This window comes from Procambarus clarkii, chromosome 42 (genome assembly GCF_040958095.1).
Source record: "Procambarus clarkii isolate CNS0578487 chromosome 42, FALCON_Pclarkii_2.0, whole genome shotgun sequence".
Classification (NCBI taxonomy): Eukaryota; Metazoa; Arthropoda; class Malacostraca; order Decapoda; family Cambaridae; genus Procambarus; species Procambarus clarkii.
In genome coordinates, this window is record NC_091191.1 from 1,758,156 (window position 1) to 1,779,705 (window position 21,550).

The 21,550-nt window shown below is 40.5% G+C and overlaps 1 protein-coding gene across 2 annotated transcripts in view; it reads right to left on the reverse strand.

Annotated features, from left to right (window-relative positions):
* Window positions 1–4,845: 4,845 nt before the first annotated feature.
* The window catches only part of Arp8 (Actin-related protein 8), a 48,335-nt gene continuing 31,630 nt past the window's right edge, over window positions 4,846–21,550 (reverse strand). For both annotated transcript variants that reach the window (XM_045762130.2, XM_045762131.2), the window contains 6 exons: window positions 12,052–12,168; window positions 8,456–8,605; window positions 6,831–7,052; window positions 6,100–6,313; window positions 5,511–5,639; window positions 4,846–5,054 (listed from right to left, as the gene is read on the reverse strand). In XM_045762130.2, the coding sequence (XP_045618086.1) occupies window positions 4,882–5,054; window positions 5,511–5,639; window positions 6,100–6,313; window positions 6,831–7,052; window positions 8,456–8,605; window positions 12,052–12,168 (1,005 nt within the window). In that variant the 3' untranslated portion in view covers window positions 4,846–4,881. The remainder of the gene's footprint in view (window positions 5,055–5,510; window positions 5,640–6,099; window positions 6,314–6,830; window positions 7,053–8,455; window positions 8,606–12,051; window positions 12,169–21,550) is intronic.

Consider the following 21,550-nt stretch of genomic DNA (forward strand, 5'->3'; position numbering starts at 1 on the left):
TCGTTTGACTGTTCTTAGTTTAGTTTTTCTGTGGTTCCCACTTGTACACCTTTCTGTGATTTGAACTTTCATAACTCCTAGGGCCTTTTCTTCATATACTATGGTACGTAAGGCATGTGTCTGGGACAGGAAGCTTCTTGATTTCAGGCACACTGAATTCCTCTCTATGCAAAGGCAAGTCAGTGTCCGAGTGATCACCAAACCAGTTACTAGCCAGACCCAGCGGTACTTAACCGAGTGAGGCACGCATGATGAGAGCGATTGACTGCACCAAAGAGTGGAGCAGATCTGTCTTAATAAACACTTGTGGTGAGCTGTGCAGCTGTGGTCGTCAAGTGTGAGGACGGTTCATCAGGGCTTTGTGGCAGAGCACGGCTCAAGCGCCCCTCTACACGCCGACAATGTTGACTTAGCCACACTCAACATACTCAACGAATGACCACGTTGAATTGTATCGTATATGTGGGTGATCCGTCGAGTACCAGTTGATAATGGTCCCAGCAGCTGTCATTCCTGTAGCAATGGCCGCAGTCTTAGCAAAAATTTTTTTTTCAATCTGGCGGCACATGGGCCCTTGTATATGATAAAGCATTATTGTCCTGTCAGTGACCACGGCACGCGCCGTGTATTGACAGCTGCTCATCTATTGCTGTGAAGTCTGTTTTTTGACGAGTTTACGGGACCCGTATTGCACTAGTTCACAGGACTCGGTGTTGCACCATCTAATACTGTAATTTGCCAAGTTAACTTGTAAATTTGTTGTACTCCCCATACTATAGCAATTCATCGAAACTTTTAATATTCTGAAGAATTTGGAGGACATTGATCCAGACAACTTCTTCAAAATGTCAGACGTAACACAAACAAGCGGCAACAGCTTCATGTTCGTCGAGCTACAATTCAGGACAGAAAACGGAAGATGCTTTTTCACCCACGGAACCGCCTATCCGCCAAAGCTGTAAATGCCAAAACACTGTTGCTTGCAATTTCCCCTCGATGTCTAGCCCGTTGTCGGCGTGAGGTGGGGGGGAAGGGGGGAAGGGGAGTGGGGTGGGGGGGGGCCCTGATGGGTGGCTGCCGGAGTGTGGCATTTCATATCCTTTTTTAACCATGTGCTCCTGCAGCCTTCTTTACTAATTTTACTGGACACCTTTGTCTTTTCCTCGTTTCTTTCTTCCCTCATTACTTCTACTTTCTGGATGAAGCCTCCTGGCGACTCTGTTCCGATCTCTAATATTCTTTCGTTTGACTTGTATGCTACGGAGGGTGAATTGAGTTGAGACGGCACTCTCTCATGGTCGTATAACTGGAGTACATGACATGTTCGAGCGACGGGAAGCTTTTGTCAAACCTTGTCTTCGTTACTGAACCCTATCTCGACGAACTGACGGTTCCTAAAGTAACGATTGCAGGGTGTATATCCAGGCTGCAACCCTAGGACAGACTGGTGTTGTGGGTTTCCCTGTCCTCTAATTGTGGTTCCATGCTGGGTATGGGGGCTTGTAGACAAAATTTAGTTTGTGCTCTTTTTATGCAAATTTCAGACCTTCTTTTGCCTTCCAAGACTTTTGGGAGGAGGAGCTACCAGGCCCCCCAAGTTGAACCGTGATGGAAGGAAAAGTCTCCGTAACACTGACTTTATTGGGCCAAGACCCGGCTTCATCTATGAATACCCCTACTGACTCTTCCAGCTCCCCTCCTACTGGGCTGGATTGAGCTCCAAGCCCTCTGTGGTTGACTACCTTGTTCCCTCGTGTGACTCCTTCCATTGTAACAACTGCACCGTTCATTCCCCTCCTTCATGGGGGTCCATGGCGCCGTCACCACGCTCATACATTTGCTCCCCCCCTCCCCCCCCCCCGGTAACATTCCAAGATTTGTTGGACCCCGCTGCATGGCCTAAATGTTATGATCTTTGTCTCGACGACCATACCCGCCCTGATGACGTGCATATCCATAGACAGTTGAATCTGGATTCCCAGATTACTTTTAACCCCACTTGGACTGACAAGTACTGTAGTTGGAGCCCCTTGTCAGGAGGCTGCCGCTTGCCATGCCACAGTCCTGCATTGGTGAGACCCCGGTTCAGATGTCGAAAAACACCCTATTGAATTGCCAGCATTAGCACTGTTGTTCTCCTGCACCATGTAACTGGAAATCGTGACCTCAAAGACCGCTATGAGAATATTAAATATATCCTCGAGGCCCAGGGCTTTTCTATCCTTCAGCTTGACCCCCTCGTGGTCATCCTCTTCGTATTGCTTTTGCGGATTACTTTTCTTCGCATTCGTGCTCCATTGCCCTCTTCACAGATGGGTCTAAGTCTGCTCATGGTGTAAGCTACTCACTTGACTTTACTGAACAAACCCATATGTGCCGCCTACCTCCAGAAACTAGCAACTTTACGGCTGAATTTTATGCAATCCTGTATGCACTTCATCAACTACTTTCCAAACGTCAACATTCCTTTATCATTGTGGTCGACTCCTGCAGTGCTGGCATGTCCCTGGAGTCATTTAACCCTATGCATCTTGTGGTAGTCAGAATTTAACATTGGATATTTTTTATCTCTAGCAGATTTACGACAGTGGAGTTTTGCTGGGTTCCCAGCCATATTGATATTACTTTAAATGAACATACTGATACTGGCGCTAAGGAGAGGCTGTCCACACGTCCGGTATCCAAAAAAACAAAACATTCCTTATTCGGACTTCTACCCACTTATTCGTTCCTCAAAACAAGACCACTGGCAGGGTCACTGGTCTGAGGTTACAGGTAATAAACTGTGCATTTTAAAAAGTTACACATACCCTTGGCCTTTCTCCTACCACCGTAATAGACAACAGGAAATGGTTTTGGCTAGGTTACATATTGGCAATAAATGCTTAATTCGTGCATTTAATGGAATGCCGCATTGCTCTTTACAGAACAAACTGCATTGTCCCACTTTAATCATGTACCTCCTTGTGTAAAGTCATGATTTTCAAGACAATTGTATGTCTTGCTTTCCTAATGTCCGGGAAGGACATATATCCATCGACAATATCCTTGGTGAATCTGATACCTTTGATATTCCTTGCCTTATGTGTTTTTCTTCTCATATTGGCATCCTAAGTGATATTTAGCACCTTTTGAATATCCGGCGACACTGATGGTGCAACAGTCTCATGGCTTGGTGCCTTCATTTGATAATTACTGATGCAATTAAAAATCCAGTTAAATAAACTCAAGTGGGATAAATGGGAAAAACCTGACAAACCACCAGCTTCCTGTCCTCATTAAGCCCCCTAATGATATGGTGGTCCTTAGGTAAATTCAAGTAAATTTTGATTGACATCATGTAGTTTTCCCAACTTATACTATTTTCTTTTGTATATTTTTTAAATAAAATTATTAATAATAAATGCTCATCACAAATACAGAGCACGAGAATTCAGTGTCCCTGCTCATGATATTTTTTGTTCTTTCTTCTATCATTGCAGCCCAGGTGAGATATACCACTTTGTTTTCATTGTTCAGTACTAGAGTTTGTTTTTCTTGTAGTGTATTAGTCTTTGAACAAATCCACAAGGGCCGTGATGAGGATTCGAACGTGGTCCGGGAGCATCCCAGACACTGCCTTAATCGACTGAGCTACTACAGGGTAAAAGAGTTGAAACTGAAGTTCTACTTGAGTCTTTGGTTCGAGCCATACCTATTGGAGCAACTTAATGGCATTACAAATAAATCAGGCTTTGAGTATAATGACACTCATGTTTCAGAGACTGCTATGCTATTCAGTTGTTCCAGGGTTGTCCTTTGTTCCTTCTTTTGTTGGGAAATGGGTAGTGGGAGAAGGGAGTAGTTAGTTCAACTGAAGTAGCACTAATTAATGGTTCTTGTGATGTCACTTAGGATTTGGAAAGTTACAAAAAAAATTCGACATTCTTTCTGGGCTGGATTGAGTATATTGTACTCTCGTATATCCCTAGCACGATTATGACTTAACAGTTTGAATAAATCTGTTATGCTGATACAAGTTGTCAGTCAGTCCTGACTGATTAACTTCTGGGGCCAGCAGATTCTTGCATTCTTTAGAGCCTAGTATTGACACGTGAATTTTGGGAGAGGCAATAACAATAATTACTACTACATGCAAGTAGTGATACACAATACACGCGTTATGAGAGAGGAAGCGCTACTCACCACAGTGTTTACATTTCAGGTACAATAACAAATGATAGAATCAATATACCCTAAAATTTCAGGCACAGAGACTTTAATAGGTAAAGTATGTAATAGGTAAAGTATTGGATGATTTCTGAATGATAAACTCTCCATACAAAACACTAGGTAGTAGTAATATTATCTGCATAAAATATTCTCAAATATTTTAAATATCCTAGATTGCAAACTGGAAGAAACGTACCAAATATTCTCCATGTTGTTAGTGTGTACACCTTATTTAATAATTTACTATGCAACTGCTTCCTAAAAACATTCTAAGTTAATATCATTAGTTTTATATATAATGTAGTTATAATTAATAATAATAATAATACATTGTTTAAATATGATGGTACAGTGACCCATGCAATGCAGTCTGGTCACAGTCAAGAGGTCCAAAGTTCTATTCCCACAACAATGAAAGCATTTGGCCAAAGCATCTTTTCATTCACCATAGGGAACATGGTAAGTCTAACAGGCTTCTTGTCCACAACTAAACGGAAACTATTTTGTAGATTAGGCTAATGATACATGAACAGTACAAATAATTTATAAGGTTTTGGAATGAATTGATTCTTCAGTTTAATAGCTTTTAAATCTTTAGTAAAGCAATATGCTGATGGGGGAAACAAATAAGGATAATATATATAATTTATTATATATTACACAAGCAATTTACCATATAAATGGACATTTTTCCCGCAAGATCTTTACTCCATGTTTGTTCCACTCTGACTGTTGTATCCACAATTCGTTGCTTCCCTCTAAACAAGTCATCAGTGCTGCCCCTTTCCAAGCCGTCATACATGGATCCATATCCTTGGCACGTGTGATGATCTCAATTTGTTCTGAGGGAAAACAAATTCAGTTAGAAACAGTCTTACAGCAAAAATGTCAAATGTTCAACAGCTAAATTAAGTGTACAAAGGTAGGTAAATAACAATTCATCATAGGAAGGCAACCTAGAGCATCACTTGCCGAGTAGGGCTCGACATTATTGTAATGTTCTGAATTATTAATTTAGCAATGTGTTGTGCCTCACTCCTTCACTCATCATGATCCACCTCAATTCTTCCTGTTTTGTTTCTTTAGTTGTTGAATATTTTATAAGGCTTTGATTGTAAAGTCAAAACCAGCAGTTACTCATAGCTGAGTAACTCAGCTTTGTATTACTCTACCCTGTTGTTACCACCATGTTCTTCACTATCTTTATTTATGTAAGCAGGACACAAGAGATCTAAAATTTAAACTAGGAATGAATTCATGCTAAAGTTACACAAGTGCATTGTTTGCAATGGTATCACCTGGCCTGTACGCAACAGGAATTTGAAGTGTTAGTCTGCTTTGTAGCCATTTTCCAATACTTTTAAATTTTGCTCCTCCTCCAACAATTAAGATGCTGCTATACATTTTCCTTTTCATTTCATCACTTTCTGTAAAGAAAAACTCAGAATCAAAAGTCAATAGACCAATTGTCTTAAACACTGTTTTTAGAGAAACTTCAATATTTTACAAAGTACTGTAGTCCAAACATCAAATAAGGTAATCATTATTGTGCATATTTTCTAATTCAAAATAATTTCTTTTGTGGTTCAAAAATTAAAATTTCATTACTTTATATAAAGGTGCATGATTAGGTGTTGAACACAGTACTGTAGCTATAAATTCTTACTAAGATTTATTGAGAATGAAATAATTGTTTTGTAAATAATAATAATTTATGAACAATTTTAAGGGCCTACAAATTTTCTTTTATACACATACCATTGAGTTGCTCCTAAAGATCCAAGTTTCAATGTATTTGGTTGAAATTTACAGCCGAAGTATTAGAGTAATGATTAGAAATACGTTCGTCAGCAATTCAAAATGTAATTGAACAACTGTGTGACTTACGACATCTGTCTATACTGGTGAGGATGGCTTGCTCTAAGGAAAGTAACTTCTCTGTGCTAGAAAATGTTGAGGAATCATTGCGTACAGACATTGAGGGGACCACCTGAGCTGGGGGCAATGGCTGGTCATCTACTACAATATCTTCCTCTCCTGCATCACCTCCCTCACCACCACCAACTTCCATTGCTTCAGCTGCTTCCCTACAACCTCTTCTCTGTAAATGTTCAGTAGTATTATGTATTCGCTGTAATGTAAAATGTAAGAAATCAAAATAAGGTATTTTGTGAATTCTGCAGGAATAGTTGTGCTATAATTAGTATTATAATTACTGTATTGTGTTACTATTATACTATCATCATTTATGAACCATGAAATCATAAAACATTTTTATTTCTTAACATTGCTTTTTATGTTAGAACTTGTATGTCACTATCAGAGTGCAGTAAATAATATATATTTTTACAGTACTAGTACTAAGCTATGAAATCAGTAATAGTATTGGCCAAAATTCTGGTAGCCATATCAGTGCACATTAGGGATGGCATGAAGGAACTGTCCAAATTGTCCCAACCTGCAAAAGGGTTCTTAATTTGATCTTTCACTTTTACTGTAACATGACTGTCATATTATAGATAGGTAAATAGAATATTAGAGTACAGTAATCATATATTGTACAGTACTCTAATAGTGTATGCTTTATCTGTCACTCACAAACACTGACTAAAACTTACACTGGTCTCTCTGAGGTAATTTTCATCAAAGGGATCATCAGGGTCACCTGGGTTTGGCTTCTGAGTCAGGGTTGCCTTGGGACCAGTAATTTTGAGTAGATCAGGGTAGAAGAGGCTAAGGGCTGCCACTATAAGTTCATCCCCCATCTGGATGGTGTAGGTGGAGGGCACTTCTCCAGGGTTGTGAACACTGAAGGTCTTCTCCTGAGCACCACACTCATTCTGAAATTAAATTAAACCTTTTTTTGTAATACTGTACATGAATTGAAGATACGAACCACAACAGTGATGGGCTGAATAAGATGTATAAAGATCTTTTTTCCAGCATTGTTTGAACTATCAGAACTCTTTGCTTTCTCCAAAATATTGTTGTCTTTATATAATTGTGCCCCTTTTACAGTAATTATATCTACAATTGCCTATCTTTTTTTGCTATTTGACCTATATATATTATTTACAAGCTTCATTTGGCATCAATCAGTAATGAAAAGTTGGGGTCACCATGCTTTTTCAGTGTTTTAATTAGAGAGGTTAATTTCCACCACTGAGCTCCTATGCCTGCAGTGAACAAATCACAATATCAAATACAATGACTATGACATACTGTATCTACAATTTTGTTTATTGAAAATATTTTTTGAAGGGTAATGGAAAAAACAATAGTAATATGATAAACTAAGTCTAATATATAACTGATCTTAGATGGGAGATGTTATCACCACCACCACTCACAAGGTCTGACTGAGTCAATCACATTCTGGGCTCTTTGTGTGGTACTGGATAGTGCATGCTTCAGTTGTTCAGTCAGGTTAAATATCATTATGTCTTGTCAGCAACTGAATGGATGACACATGGTCTTACCTTTGGTTTTAGGAGACTATAAGCCAAATACGTGCTTCCTGTCAAGGGCAAGACGTACCCATTTCTAACTAAAGCAATTTTGAGCAGAACTACAGTATATCATAAAAAATACATTAGTTGAGATATACACAAAATAAAGAACTGCAGTGAGGGTAATGATAAATATATTCATTATAAACAGGGTACACAGGGCTAATCCAATCTAACAGTAGCAGCTGTTAAGATAAAACTTGGTAGACATAAAATTTGTGTCGTGGCAACAGCATTTGCTATTCTTAGATGAGCAATGAATATTCTGCATAATTCTGGAAATATGCAATCAAGGCAGACTTTCTGGGCACTTTTCCAAGAAGTCCAACTGCCAGACTTGTATGGGGTAGAATTAGATACTGTTGCATTATCCATGTTATCTTTGTAATTAAGAGACAACATCAATACTCACTATAAATAGTGAATACTAATAGTGTGGTAAATATTTGATGGAAAAGTGTTGTAAAAAGAGTGCAAGTGCAGAGGTAGGTGTATAAATTATTATTTCTAATGCCAAATCTTACCTGGAATTAAGTTAAATTTAACTTATAGATAAACAATAATTTGAAATATTTTAAATTTGGGTAAGATTAGTAGCCCAATTACAATGTTGATACTTAATCTCTCAAACTACAGGGTAAAATAAACTACATTGTGTAATTTGTTCTCCATTGCATACATAACTTGAACGATAGTTATAAGCATATACAAGCTCGGAGCCAAACATTTCTTACCAGATTAACATGGCAGAACTCATGTTTAAGTTTGTTGAGTAACATTGCATCAAGTTTTTTGTGGAGGTTCACTTGATGTGGGAAACCACACTTCTTCAACAGCCAGTAGAATACCTGAGTAACATCACTGCCACCGTAGTCAAGCCGCAACTGTGGGAAATGCTGCATGTGAGATAACTTATGGGTAAATATGCTACTAACACTGAGGCCAAAGCTGTACAACATGTAGTTGTATATGCAAATGCTATTCAATTTGAGGGTTGAAAATCAATTCACCATTCTGTGGGAAATGTTATTTTTAGTTGAGACAAGTATGGGTTGTTAAAGTTATGACCAAGATTAGTCTGAAAGACAATTACAGTGTACATATAAAATTAAGTACAAAATTAGAAGCGTACATGCATGCATAAAACATACGTTGGCATTACCTTGCTTCATAAGGCCAGGTGTAGAGTGAAATATTATATAAAAATACATTCACTCCCTCCTTACAAACTGCTCTGCAATCTCCTACACTCAAATTAATTTGAATACTCTTTTCACCATCTACCATCATCCTTTCAAGATGACCAAACCATATTGGTAAGCTCTTCTCAGTCCTGAAGTTTATTGAAATTTATACTCTACATTATTCCATGGCATTTTCAGTCCTTACTCCATGCATGTTTCTCAGTCTCCCCATTTCTACGGCTTCATCTAATTTTTCACTTTCAAGCCAGACCATTGTCTCGTAACCATACATTGTGTCAGCATGGCTACTGTACATACAAAGTACTTAAACAGATTAATATCTTCCAGCACTTCATCACTTTCATGTATTTCACATACATTTCCTTTACTCTTAACACCAGTTTTACTTTTGTTCCTATTTCTGCCCATCCACCTGCTTTGGTAATACCTGTACTGTACTTATAGTAATGATGAGGACCATAGTATATATACCGACGTACAACAAAAGTAGAAATCTGAACTATTGAGTTGGACAAACAAAAGCTATTTTTTTTACTTGTGTTGCTTTAACAAACTAAACTAACCTAACCTCCCTAGGCCTAATATAGTACAGTACATACGTATGCTATACTAGGCCTAGGAATATTTAAGTTTGTGTTTTAACTTCATTTTAAAAGAATTCCCTAATAGTTAGTATACTACTATCTAAAAGCTAAGTACTGTACGTACGAATTTGTGACTATTAACAATAGTCACAATAGGTACTATCTACACAAGAGGATGGGTTGCCATATTTAGTTTTAAGTTTCCTCTTACATACCTCAATACACTTTTCAACTAGTCTACATACCCGATGACAAATTCTCTGCTACAGTACAAGAACTATTATCAGCGAACATCATTTTTTTTTTTTTATCAAATTAGACATTCTCCAGTTACTCGTATGAGGCTTATACGCTGTTTACAAGCCATCTCTAACATTCTTACTCTGACCTCCCTCATGGCCATTCATGTATATGTATACAGTATATATATTTCTGTTTTCGGGCAGCGTTTCTGCCCGAAACGCTTTGCGTAATAGTGGCTTTAGGCATTGTATGTATTAGCTCTATCTATAAAGCCAACAAACTTTGTAAAATCTCTTTATGTATGTACCTTTACCTAAATAAAAATTATTATTATTATTATTATTATTATATATATATATATATATATATATATATATATATATATATATATATATATATATATATATATATATATATATATATATATATATATATATATACTCACACACACACATACACGCATTGAATAACCTGGGTCCCTGACATACACCTAACATTATTACCCAACCAGTCACTCATTACATCATTAACTCATACACATGGACTACTAGCTACATAGAAACATTTCACTACAGTTAATGGCACTCTGCCAACTCCACACATGCTTATCATTCTCCAAAGTCTCTTCTCTCTTACCTCTTATTTTATGACTTTTACATATCCATAAAAACCCATGTATATCTTACAATCTTTCTCACATGCCAACTCTGTATGCAGTTTCAATGCAAATATCCTATCTTTGCACTTCTTGTACTCTTCTGGTGGTGGTGGTGGTTGTAGCTGGTAGTGACAAGCAATATTGGGGCGGGGGTAGGTGATGGTGGTAAGTGGTGTACGTTGGTGATAGTGACAGGCAGGTGGATTTTGGAAGTGACAGGGAGGGGGGTGGTAGCGACATCGATGGTGATAGTAGGTGCCAGTGAATGCTGGCGATACTGGTGCCGTAAGCAGTGGACAAGGGATGAACAACAATGTTGTAACTTTCTTAATAAAAAGGTAGAGGTAATGTTTGTTCAACTCCCGAGCCCGCTATGTTCCACAGTAACACGTATCCCAAAGGATGGGTGCATGACTGGCATGGGTATTGGGTTCTAATAAGGTAACTAGGCTAAGCTAAGACTGTCCAGACACTTGATGTTTAAGCCAACAAACACTCTAGCTAGTCCATCAGTGCTGTAAATTGCTTTGCTTAACAATTTATTGGTATGTACTGTTTTCTTGAGCTCACACGCCTCTGTACCCGTGCACCAGTATTCCGGGATAAATATGGCATGGATAATAAGGGATGGATAATAATATCAAAGTTATTTCGATACTTCAGCAAGTAAAACCTACCTATCTGTTACTAGCTGGTATGTTTACCTTCTTTAGTGATCAACAGGCAATTAATTTTTATCAGTTATTCAACTTGATATAGAGGATCAACAATATTTTCTATATTGTAAATTCTTCAGCAATTAGCCACAGGTTTCTTCAGCAATTAGCCACAGGTCTCTACGGGACTCAAAAAGCTCAAATGATGGTATGTGTTGTATGCTACTTTCAAAGTAGATATAATGAAAGTAATTACATAAATATTAACATTCAGCAAGTTAAAATCTAACTTAAAGCGTTGCTTTAAATATGTTAATCTGCTACAGCATATTTTGAATAGCACTATATATATATATATATATATATATATATATATATATATATATATATATATATATATATATATATATATATATATATATATATATATATATATTAAGATGAATAGGAAAACCAGGGATATACTGAACATCTTGTATCAGAATCTTTACTTTAAAAAACATAACGTTTCGAATACTTCTCGTATTCATCATCAGATCATTACGAGGGTTGACACCTGCTGCACGCCGTGGGGGTGGAGAGCCGGTGGCACGGCGTGCAGCAGGTGTCAACCCTCGTAATGATCTGATGATGAATACGAGAAGTATTCGAAACGTTATGTTTTTTAAAGTAAAGATTCTGATACAAGATGTTCAGTATATCCCTGGTTTTCCTATTCATCTTAAAATTAAGATTCCCGAATGGAACATCGATCATATATATATATATATATATATATATATATATATATATATATATATATATATATATATATATATATATATATATTATATATTATATATATATATATATATTATATATTATATATATATATAACCTAAAATAGTCTTGGTAACAATAGTTTTTACTTTGACTTATTTGCTGGCAATAAACCTATTTCATTCCTGTTTATACCGGAGTGATGAGTAATTGTAAGCACTATACCCTGGTGGCTGGGTGAGAGATGGCGTCCTCCACGCACGAGATGGAGGTCTTCTGATCGCCCACGTCCACCACGCAGGCATAACCCAGACCAGCTCCGAAGGTCGCCGCCACGTGGTCCTGGAACAAAAACAAATTCTTTAAAAATGTAGCTCCCGCATTCACTGTCTCCTGTCAACAGTAGTTAAATTTAAAGAGGCAGTTATAGCGTCATCACGTAACCCATCGTCTGAGCCCGGACATAAGATAAAAGCAAAGGGATCTGCTGATGAAGACCTATAGTTCCAACTACTCTCACTCATGTATTTATGTAAGTGATGCTTTCCAGTTTGCTTCTATAATGTTGCCAAATTGTTCCATAGATCTGCAGCTCTATTTTCGATTCAGTTTGCCTATTTATTTTTTAAATCGCAGTTAAGTCCACTGTTTCGTATTGCCTTAGGTTAATATTTTGAGAACGACCAGAAGGTCGTGCAGTACCAAACTTCATCAGTGTGGAATGAGATCAAGGTTTCGTTGCTCGCCAGAAACGTCCGACCTTTCACTTCGCATACGCAGCCTATTAACCCCATTTTCCGTTTTTGTACATTCCAAAACTAGAGCCCCTTCAGTACTAGCTGTAGCGCAGCTCATATGTTGCAGGCACACGTGGTCGAGGCTATGGCCTATTGTGCAGTGGTAACACAATACTGCAATGTCACTTGACGTTGCGTTTCTTATGGTACAAATTTTCCTGGACCGTCTGCTGGTTATGGAGTCGTGTAATCTGTGCATGTCTGCAATTTTAAATTTGTTTTAAAATAATAAGAATGAGGTTAATGATTTGGGATAGGATAGAGGGATGGAAGGAAGGGTGACCACCCACAAAAAAAAACTTGTATGGTTGGGGATTAAACGCCGACTTGGAAGAAGACCGTCGCTCCACCATCCAAAATGAGAGTGGATGGGAGGAATGGATGGCTTGATATAACCTATACCTTCAGGTTACCTACTGCGAACATCAAAGTATTATACATGATACTCCTGCAATTATAATTCAGCCTTGACAGATGAGGCCAGGGTAGAAAAACAAAAGAGGAAGGAAGAGAGCGACTGGAGATGAGACAAAAATGAATGAGAAAGTAGTAGTGTTGTGAAAGGATGTTTGCAACAGCAGGTGGAGGTGGGTAAAAAAATAAAGTGTGGATTGACACAATTACATAACAGGTGAGGAAGTTGGTGGTGGTGGTGGGGAGGGGTCTAATCTCCCCCCCCCCCCCCCCCCACCACCACTGTGAACTTTGCTGAGTCACAGCAACAGTCGGGCCACTATTGGATCACTCCTACATCCACCACGCGCCACTAGCTTCATTTTTTCACATTGGTATTTACTTACTCCATAATTACTAGTGACCTGGGAGACGGAGGTGTAACTGCTATGAAATAAATACCTTCGTTAAGAATTTCCTATGATTAATATTTTATAAATGTCTCCTTAACTTTCTGCCAACGTATTTTATATACGTTGTATATAATACGCATTTTATATACGTATATATATATATATATATATATATATATATATATATATATATATATATATATATATATATATATATATATATATATATAAATATATATAATATATATATTTGTTTAGTCTAAGTGTTTTTTTCCTCACCTCACCCGAAACACTATGCGTTCCAGTGGCTTTAGGTATTGTGTGTACTACCTCTATATTTAAATCAAACAATGTTTGTACTGTAACTCTGCAACTATGTATGTACTTTTCCTAATTATTATTATTATTATTATTATTATTATTATTATGTTGTCGAGAGTTAGTGCTAGCAGCGGGCTGCTGTGCACTGCGCCTCATGTTCACCCTGTGAACGGTAGTACAATGACTGTGCATCCCATGTGCCTCTGTTAGCTCAGTTCACTTATTCTGCACCCCATACCTATCCCGTGGGCGGTAGTGTTAATGGTTACAGAACATAATGGGCTCAAGAACTGAACCCCAAAATTGTTTTAACTAGTCTTGATAAGCCAGTTACACAGGCTTTAGTGAATCCAACCCGACCTACTAATAGAACGTCGTATTTTTGACAAATACTCTACCTAAGGGCAAAATTTGTCGTACTAGAAAATGGAAGCGGCTCGCGAAATTGACGTAATGTCCCGTTTTCTATTTTGGGTTCTCTGGTAGGTTAGAATAAGGGCACTTCAGTACGACAGTTTCATAACGATGGGAAACCTTAGGAGGACGGGCTGAATTATTATATCAACAATGGGTTGGAGAACGACAAGTAGTCTCTAAGCTAAGCAACTTGCAGTGAGCTTGTTCCATAATTTGGTTGGGTTATCCTGCACATCACTCCTTATCCAGTGGGTGGCGGTGAAAGGTGACATTCACCCACATTATACCTGTACTTGTCAAACTGGGAATATCTGACAAACATTTCTGGTAGTAGATCACTTTGAATGGAATGCGTATACATTTCTTGGATATTTGTTATAAAGATCTAAATTCACCTCTCTTTTTGCACTCCATCACATAGTGGCGGAGGGTGTGCGAATAATTTTACCCGCACATATACATTTGTGTATGTGTGTATGCACACATACACATGTATGTACTTTACCTGAATAAATATTTGTATTTGTTGTATTTGGTCAGGTCTACATCAAGAGGTAATGCAAATTCCCAGAGACACTTATAACAGAGACAAAGCCGAGCATTAGTAACATCTATTTAATTAGTAACATTAGCATCTATTGGAGGCTGCTGATTTTACTGGATGATCCATATATTATGTGCCTCTTGCATGATAGATGGAATTGCTAGTGTAGATTTCACCTTGCCTCAGATCTACAAGTTTGTTTTAAAGTTCTTGGTGTTCTATTGTTCTTAAGTTGCTTATACACAATCCATATTATAGTTAACTCATTTAAAGGCAGATTCTTTGGCTAACTCATCAGCTCTGTCATGCATTCAAAGTATAACTTTTCCACTACCGCTCACAAAATGAGTGAACTAACTGGATCATACTTCTGTGTGGAGTAGTAGTGGTGTATTTGTTTTTCCATACAGCATAGACTTGTATTCGAGAATCTAGCTCAAGCCTAATTAGAAACGACTGCCTCCTTAAGGATCCTTGTATTACTAAACCGGACATCTAACTATTCCACCAAACCTAACCTACAAATTATAAACGATCACTGCCTCAACGGGGTGAGAATAGTTTGAGCTGCCTCATCCCTTTGTGTATATTTATACCTCAATAAACTTATTTCAATTTGAATCACTACCTCGCTGGGCCGACAGAGATGCTGGGAACCCGACCTGAACCTCCAACACAATGGGAGGAACACCCATATCAAAGCCTTAGCTACTACTGTGCATTCAACCACCAACTTTCACTCCCCCGTGTTGCGTAGTGAGCGGTAGTGGAAGTGAAGACACTTGTCTTCTGCTGCTACGCATACACACACTTCACTGCAGATAACCATTATCTAACATATGTAAAAACTTATTTTTCAATTTATTTACTACGCCATCTTGCTGTAATAATTTGTTGTAGTAATTTAGTAAAGTGGAAGTTTGTGTGAGTTACTGGTAAGATATGAGGAACAGTAATGTGGAAGTGTGTACACCGTAATGTGGAAGTGTGTACACCGTAATGTGGAAGTGTGTACACCGTAATGTGGAAGTGTGTACACCGTAATGTGGAAGTGTGTACACCGTAATGATGAAAGGGTACAGCACTTCCGTCCACCCTGGCAGATAGTACCTTTTGACATCTTGACGCCTGCATACCCCACCAAGAAACTAATCACAGACAACCTTATTATAAATTAAACATCCTAAAACACATATACAAACTAAAATCCTCATGACACAGACCATGTGCACTGACGGATTACTCAATATAGCTTCAGGGAGGGCACGAAGTACTGTTATTGCTTATCACAATTGAAAATAATAGAGTTATTAACTGAGCATCCACAATGCAAGGTGATTTGGTAGCTATACTGGTAGTGCTCAAAATTATTGACAACACCGAAGTAGACAGCTTTACTATTTCTGACTCCCTTTCCTCACTACTAGCATTACAGGTTGACACAACTGTGGTCCTGTATAATGTTTCGTGAGATAGAGCATTCTGGGTCTCCTTGTGGCCAGACCTACACCTACTTGTACAGTTTCCAGTAGCGGTAGTTCAAGTTATATGCCGAGCTAACTCCAGTATACCCAATTTGTTCATTCACTTCTCTCTCCTTATTTGTCAACTTACTTTACCCAAGCGTGAGCCCCTAAAATATCAATGACCACTTTTAAAAGATTGTTACGTATCGTATTTAGTACTTTATTGATTTTTATTAAATAACATTTAAGTTAAGTGTAGTGAAGACGCTTGTCTCAGCCAGAAACCTGATACAGTATCAAGTGTTTACACAAGTCTTCAGAGGAATGTAAAGTCAGCAAATGTCAAGAGGAATGACCAGGGGCCAGATTCACGAAGCAGTTACGAACCTGTACATCTTTTCTCAATCTTTAGCGGCTTTGTTTACAATTATTAAGCAGTTAATGAACTCCGAAGCACCAGGAGGCTGTTTATAACAATAACAACGGTTGATTGGAAAGTTTCCATGCTTGTAAACTGTTTAATAAATGTAACCAAAGCTGTCAAAGATTGAGGAAAGATGTACACGTTCGTAAGTGCTTGCGTAACTGCTTCGTGAATCCGGCCCCTGAACAATAGTTCATCAACCCACCGCCAGGCCACGTTGACGGCGTGGCGGTGGCTGAGTGAGGCTAGTACCTCCCTTACTCTCATTCTAAATACTCCATTCAAGAATATATGAATGCCAGTTAAACGGATATATCGGTTTAACGTTAAATGGATGATTATACCATTTTGCCAAATTTCGTCCTTCACTGGTACCGAGGTATAGTTGGGTGTTAGGTTTAAGGTCAGTCAACAAAAGATGTTACTGACCAACAAACAATAATATTAAAGTAAACTAGTGTTCCAGAAGATGGGAAAGAAGGGCTCGGCTACAAGTACCTCTGGGAGTTTACAACATCTGCTGATGTAGATTTAACTAAATGTAAACTGTCACCAGAATTATTCTCATACTTTGTGTCATTATATAATGGAATGTGAAAAAATCGCGGAATTTAGAGATAGTGCCATCAATGGTGTCCAAGAAATGTGTAAGTACTTCATTCATCAAGATGTACTGCCAGGAATCTTAGCGAAGTATCCAAAATTTGCTTACTGTAGGTGTCGCCTGCACATGACTGTAAAGCTGCCGCCCAGTTGGGTGGGTGTGGAGCACATGACTGTAAAGCTGCCGCCCAGTTGGGTGGGTGTGGAGCACATGACTGTAAAGCTGCCGCCCAGTTGGGTGGGTGTGGAGCACATGACCGTAAAGCTGCCGCCCAGTTGGGTGGGTGTGGAGCACATGACCGTAAAGCTGCCGCCCAGTTGGGTGGGTGTGGAGCACATGACTGTAAAGCTGCCGCCCAGTTGGGTGGGTGTGGAGCACATGACCGTAAAGCTGCCGCCCAGTTGGGTGGGTGTGGAGCACATGACCGTAAAGCTGCCGCCCAGTTGGGTGGGTGTGGAGCACATGACCGTAAAACTGCCGCCCAGTTGGGTGGGTGTGGAGCACATGACTAAGGCTGCCGCCCAGTTGTGTGGGTGTGGAGCACATGACCGTAAAGCTGCCGCCCAGTTGGGTGGGTGTGGAGCACATGACTGTAAAGCTGCCGCCCAGTTGGGTGGGTGTGGAGCACATGACCGTAAAGCTGCCGCCCAGTTGGGTGGGTGTGGAGCACATGACTGTAAAGCTGCCGCCCAGTTGGGTGGGTGTGGAGCACATGACTGTAAATCTGCCGCCCAGTTGGGTAGGTGTGGAGCACATGACTGTAAAGCTGCCGCCCAGTTGGGTGGGTGTGGAGCACATGACTAAAGCTGCCGCCCAGTTGGGTGGGTGTGGAGCACATGACTGTAAAGCTGCCGCCCAGTTGGGTGGGTGTGGAGCACATGCCTGTAAAGCTGCCGCCCAGTTGGGTAGGTGTGGAGCACATGACTGTAAAGCTGCCGCCCAGTTGGGTGGGTGTGGAGCACATGACTGTAAAGCTGCCGCCCAGTTGGGTGGGTGTGGAGCACATGACTGTAAAGCTGCCGCCCAGTTGGGTGGGTGTGGAGCACATGACTGTAAAGCTGCCGCCCAGTTGGGTGGGTGAGGAGCACATGACTGTAAAGCTGCCGCCCAGTTGGGTAGGTGTGGAGCACATGACTGTAAAGCTGCCGCCCAGTTGGGTGGGTGTGGAGCACATGACTGTAAAGCTGCCGCCCAGTTGGGTGGGTGTGGAGCACATGACTGTAAAGCTGCCGCCCAGTTGGGTAGGTGTGGAGCACATGACTGTAAAGCTGCCGCCCAGTTGGGTGGGTGTGGAGCACATGACCGTAAAGCTGCCGCCCAGTTGGGTGGGTGTGGAGCACATGACTAAAGCTGCCGCCCAGTTGGGTGGGTGTGGAGCACATGACCGTAAAGCTGCCGCCCAGTTGGGTGGGTGTGGAGCACATGACTGTAAAGCTGCCGCCCAGTTGGGTGGGTGTGGAGCACATGACTGTAAAGCTGCCGCCCAGTTGGGTGGGTGAGGAGCACATGACTGTAAAGCTGCCGCCCAGTTGGGTAGGTGTGGAGCACATGACTGTAAAGCTGCCGCCCAGTTGGGTGGGTGTGGAGCACATGACTGTAAAGCTGCCGCCCAGTTGGGTGGGTGTGGAGCACATGACTGTAAAGCTGCCGCCCAGTTGGGTAGGTGTGGAGCACATGACTGTAAAGCTGCCGCCCAGTTGGGTGGGTGTGGAGCACATGACCGTAAAGCTGCCGCCCAGTTGGGTGGGTGTGGAGCACATGACTAAAGCTGCCGCCCAGTTGGGTGGGTGTGGAGCACATGACCGTAAAGCTGCCGCCCAGTTGGGTGGGTGTGGAGCACATGACTGTAAAGCTGCCGCCCAGTTGGGTGGGTGTGGAGCACATGACCGTAAAGCTGCCGCCCAGTTGGGTGGGTGTGGAGCACATGACTGTAAAGCTGCCGCCCAGTTGGGTGGGTGTGGAGCACATGACTGTAAAGCTGCCGCCCAGTTGGGTGGGTGTGGAGCACATGACCGTAAAGCTGCCGCCCAGTTGGGTGGGTGTGGAGCACATGGCCGTAAAGCTGCCGCCCAGTTGGGTGGGTGTGGAGCACATGACCGTAAAGCTGCCGCCCAGTTGGGTGGGTGTGGAGCAGGACTAGTAACTGTGTGACTCATCATAGATGTAAAGTGCCTTATATAGTGACTGTTGTGAGCCTCTTGTTGAATCACTTGTGATATAAAAAGATTATTGATATGTATATGTGTAAATGATTGTATATATATGTACTTGTGTATGTGACATTAACAATTGTGTAACTAGCCTCAAAGATCATCACTTGCTTAGCGAAGCGAACCATGGGGTTCAGTTCCTGGACCCATTATGTGACTCTAACCCTTTCCACCAGCCCCCACGGGATGGGTATGGGGTGCATAATAAAGATAGGAGCGCTTGGGTGCGGGCGAGTGCCTACGTTACCTCGCCGCTAATGTGAGAAGGGATAGAAGTAAGTAATTATCAATAGAAGGCACCAAACCGGGAAGGCTATGTAGCACCATCAAAGTGCGGGATAATCAGAGGGCGCTAAATATCACCAAGGATGCCAATACGAGAACAAAAACGCATAAGGTGAATGATATCAAAAGTATCCGAGTCGCGAAGAATTCTATCGAGGGACAAGCGACCGCGGGGGACAGTCGGAAAACAAGACAGACGCTCGTCCTGGAAGTCAGGACATTCAACAAGAGAACGGGTAGAAACGCTAGCAACTGGGTGAAGTTATAATGTAGGCACTTTTAGTGCTACCACTTTAGTGTAACAGCAGGCGGTCTACATGTATATTTAGTCAACAAAATAATTTTAGCTAACCCTAACTACAGTGAGTGGTCTACACACGTTTTTAATTCTGTTGATTCTTGTGTATTATTGATACAAGGGGGGATTATTATTTATATAGAGGGTACATATAGGTTGGATAACGGTAGGACTTAAGGGTGAGGGATGACTGGGATAACAGTACTAAGTTGTGGCGTCATCATGATCAACAAGATGTTACATCTGGTATCTAAGGCTTAACTTGTATCCTCATCATACTTCCTTCTCTCAACAGTGCTATAAATTACAGAGAGCGGTCTCTTGTGTAAATATGTAAATGTCTATTACTGTAAATATCTTTGTAGATTGTACTCTACAGTATCAGTCACTTTGTAGTAATAGTTGTAGAAATATATTGGCGAGATATCTATGGAGTCGACTATCATAAGGGATGAAGAACTGTTTGTCAGGAGTACACCAGTTCGAAGAAAGACAAGCAGGTATTATTAGGTTTCAAAAAAGTACGACCGATTTTGATGTTAGTGGTTATGTTATTTGTTGTTGTATCTGCTGTTTATATCTGGCTGCTTAGGCGATAACACGTCTACAGATATGACTGGGCGAGTCATCAGGGAGGTCAATGTGTAGGTTAAGTGGTCCCAGATATTTAACCTTGAAGACTGTTGTGTTTTGTCAAGTGGTCGTTACTCATCTTCACGTTGTGTGACAACTGTGCGACTACAATCAAACTCTGCCTCTCGCATTATATTTGTGGCCATTCCAGAGAGGAACCCGTGGGCTCCGGTCTCCAATCACACCAGTCAAGGGATGAATAAAAAATGCTTGTAAATGTGAAGAATACCTCCCTCCCCCCCCCCCATCCGCATTCTCACCCTACGGAGATTAATTGATTGTTCATTTATTATGCACCCATCTCGTTATATATACACATACACACGCTTCATAAACCCAAGCTCTAAGGAATAAGGGTGTGTTTGGCTTGGGAAGTACAGCTCTCGTAACCCACTATAGTTAATTCAAGAGTGATTCAGTTAGGCTTCACTGACGTTTCGGTTTTACCTCAATCCATAACCAAAATTGAAGTGGAATTGGGAACTTACGGGTTTTCATGCACGGCAAACCAACACTCAGGTGGTTAGAAGCTTAAACAACAGCTTAGCCTTCGACCAGAAAGTAATGGTGAAGTACTAGGCGTTTCCCCATGACAAGGTACCGTCAATGATTTAGAGGCGGTTGGCTGTCAACACTACAAATAATACAAGTACCAGTAGTTTGAAACCATTGTTACAATTACCATCTTGCTTTAATAGCCAGATCGCTTGTTCCCTCAAACAACAGCCTATCTACTTGTACTGAACTAGTGAGTAGTCTCCACTAATTTAGCATGGGTTGTAGCCAATGTGTGCCACGGCCTCGCCAATGATGAAACAACTGATAACACCCACCCACCCACCACTGCGATAACTTACACACCCATCACATGCTGGGTATTAAAGATTTCATTTCGATAAAAAATATTCCTATACTATTC